We start from the raw sequence: 2,680 nt of genomic DNA, 5'->3' as shown, positions 1-2,680 counted from the left end.
CTATTTATTAGTGTTACTTAAGACAATGTGCAATACAAAATTACTCTCCATGTTCATCCCTCCACATATATCAGGATTTCGGAGCAATCCGCGCTTCGAAAAATCTGCTAAGTGTTATCGCCTAAATGTGAGGAAGGTCACACCGGGGAGCTATTTTTGCACCATTACACCTTCCACCACACTTTTACACATATCATAGGTCCACATGCAAGATTTGGTGGGATTCCGGTGCTCTGGCGGTCGTTCTCCCCCTCCTCTCTCCACCCCAAAACAGCGGTATGTGTGCCCTTGCGGGTCTACACCCTAGATTTTTTCGCGCGAGGGTCCACCAATGTACTTTTTTATTGTTTAGGGTTTGTTTAGGACATATACACATGCAAAACCAAGATTGGGACCCATTGGCACATGGTAGCCTCCGACATATCCGCGGCTAGAGCCATTTTCACACGAGGTGCTTGATCTACTGGTTAGGGTTAGTTTAGATTTAGGGTTATGGTTAGGATTTAGGGGTAGGGCTAAGGTTTAGGGTCAAGGTTAGGATTTAGGCAACGCCGCAGCGCACGGCAATGCAACCCTGCTCGGCAACGACGCAGGCGCACGGCAACGAGCTAGACGCACGGCAAAGACTTTGCCGTGCAATATAGGCAATCCGCACGACAAATGTCCCATTGCTGTCGAGATCTTTGTCATCTGATCTTTGTCGTGCGGCGGCTCACGACAAAGGCTTTGCTCATGCATATGGGCTTCTTTGCCATGCAACTGCTCGCACGACAATGCACTGTTTTTCCGTAGTGTTGTATGGGGAGGCACTGATTTCGATTGTGCAAGTTCGTGCCACCGATGCGGTGTTCCAATTTTTCATATTTATGTTCAACACAAGCTACAAGTTTGGGCCATTGCCAAAGTACAATAGGTATAGAGCAGAATGGAGTTATCTACAGTATATGCAAACTCTCATGGCTCGCACTTGGGGCACGTGGCATGGTTCTTCTGCGGGAGCCCTTGGCAGAAGAAGAACTCTCGTGGACACTCGACCAAGCAGTTGTCCGCCAGACTCACCACGGCGCTGCCCTCCTTGATCTGCCTCAGCTGACTCGGCAGAGCGCCGCAGAGATAGTTCCCCTGCAGCGTCAGCTTCTGGAACGGCAGCTTCCCACCAGTGGCTTCCTCCTCCGAGACACGAGCGGCGTACGTGTCCGGTACGCCTCCGACGAACCTGTTCCGGTCGAGCCCCACCATTGTGAGACGTGGCATCGCCGCGAGACACCGGGGCAGCTTCCCCGCGATCCTGTTGCCGCTGAGGTCCACCTCGACGAGCTGGCTCGACGCGCCACCGTCGGACGCCTCCTCGACCGCGCCGAGCTGGTTGGACCCCAGGCGCAGCTGCTCCAGCGCCGGGTGCTCGAACGCGGCGCCGGGGACCGCGCCGGTCACCGCATTGCCCGTGAGGTCCAGCACCTTCATCGTAGAGAGAGCGCGGAAGGCAGCGGCCTGCAGCGGCCCGGAGAGGGTGTTGTTGCCCGCCACGACGGACGCGACCTGCGGCGGCAGCGCGTCCAGCAGTGAGCCGGACAGCGCGTTGCCGCTCACGTCGAGGTATGCGAGCGAGCGCATCTTGCCCATGCCCGGAAGGCTCCCGGTGAGGCCGTTGTTCTGCAGGTCCATCTGCGTCAGGGCGCCCAGGGAGGCGACCTGAGGCGGTATCGGGCCGGTGAACGCGTTGCGGGAGAGGTCGAGCTCTTGCAGCGACGAGGCGGCGGTGAAGAGGGACCCTGGTATCTCGCCGGAGAAGGCGTTGCCGGAGAGGTCGAGGACGCGGAGGCTCGGCGGCAGCGGCGTCCGGGCCGGTAGCGCGCCGTGGAAGCGGTTGGCGCGGAGGGTGAGGGACTGGAGGAAAGGCAGCGAGGCGAGGACCGGCGCGGGCAGCGTGCCGGAGTAGCCCGCCGGGTCGAGGGCGACGCCGGCGACGCGCTGGTAGGAGGAGTTGGGGGGCGTGTAGCAGTGGAGGCCGCAGGGGAAGGCTGTGCATGGGTCGTGGGCGAAGTCCCACGACGCGAGGCAGGAGGAGGCTGGGATGGTCGCCGCGTCCACGGCGGATTTCAGGGACGCCAACGCCGCCCTGTCTCCCGGGAAGGTGGCCGGAGCAGACACCGCGGCCGCCGCGGGCTGGAGCACGAGCAGGAGGAGGAGCAGCATTACTTCTACGAGTAGGAGGGTTGCAGCAGTGGCCATGGATGGATCGATCCTCGCGGTGTGGTCGGTGCTCAAGTCGTGGCGGTTGGTTTGCCTTTTAGTGAGTGGTATCAGTGGAGTGTGAGCTGTTGATCCTCAGAGTGCCACTCCACTCTAGGACGGAGGTAGGAGTATATTATGGCAATGCGTATTAGTATATCATGTCAAGAAGGGACGGCTAAATTGCCAGCATTGATAATTGATGGCAATGTTAATTTTAGAAACGAATAATACATATTGATTTGGAAATTACAACCTTACAACCCTGGCTCTACGTTACGTCCCAATCTGAACTTGAACAGATTCGAAAAAAAAAAAAAAAATCTGAACTCGAACATGAACCAGGCAAACCATGCCAGACGCAAAACCAAGCATTCATAATTGATGGCAATGGAAATTTTACATGTTTTTAAATAAGCATTAAGCTTTGGAATAGAGGTAATTTTGA

General features: G+C 56.6%; 1 protein-coding gene across 1 annotated transcript; it reads right to left on the bottom strand.

Annotated features, from left to right (window-relative positions):
• Positions 1-900: 900 nt before the first annotated feature.
• LOC127306902 (uncharacterized) lies at positions 901-2,334 on the bottom strand. The gene has a single exon (XM_051337607.1). It carries the CDS (start codon positions 2,230-2,232, stop codon positions 955-957), a length of 1,278 nt encoding a protein of 425 aa, XP_051193567.1. The 5' UTR covers positions 2,233-2,334; the 3' UTR covers positions 901-954.
• Positions 2,335-2,680: the final 346 nt, after the last annotated feature.

The sequence above is a fragment of the Lolium perenne genome, chromosome 6 (assembly GCF_019359855.2).
Source record: "Lolium perenne isolate Kyuss_39 chromosome 6, Kyuss_2.0, whole genome shotgun sequence".
NCBI classification, from domain to species: domain Eukaryota; kingdom Viridiplantae; phylum Streptophyta; class Magnoliopsida; order Poales; family Poaceae; genus Lolium; species Lolium perenne.
This window is presented reverse-complemented; position numbering and strand designations above follow the sequence as displayed.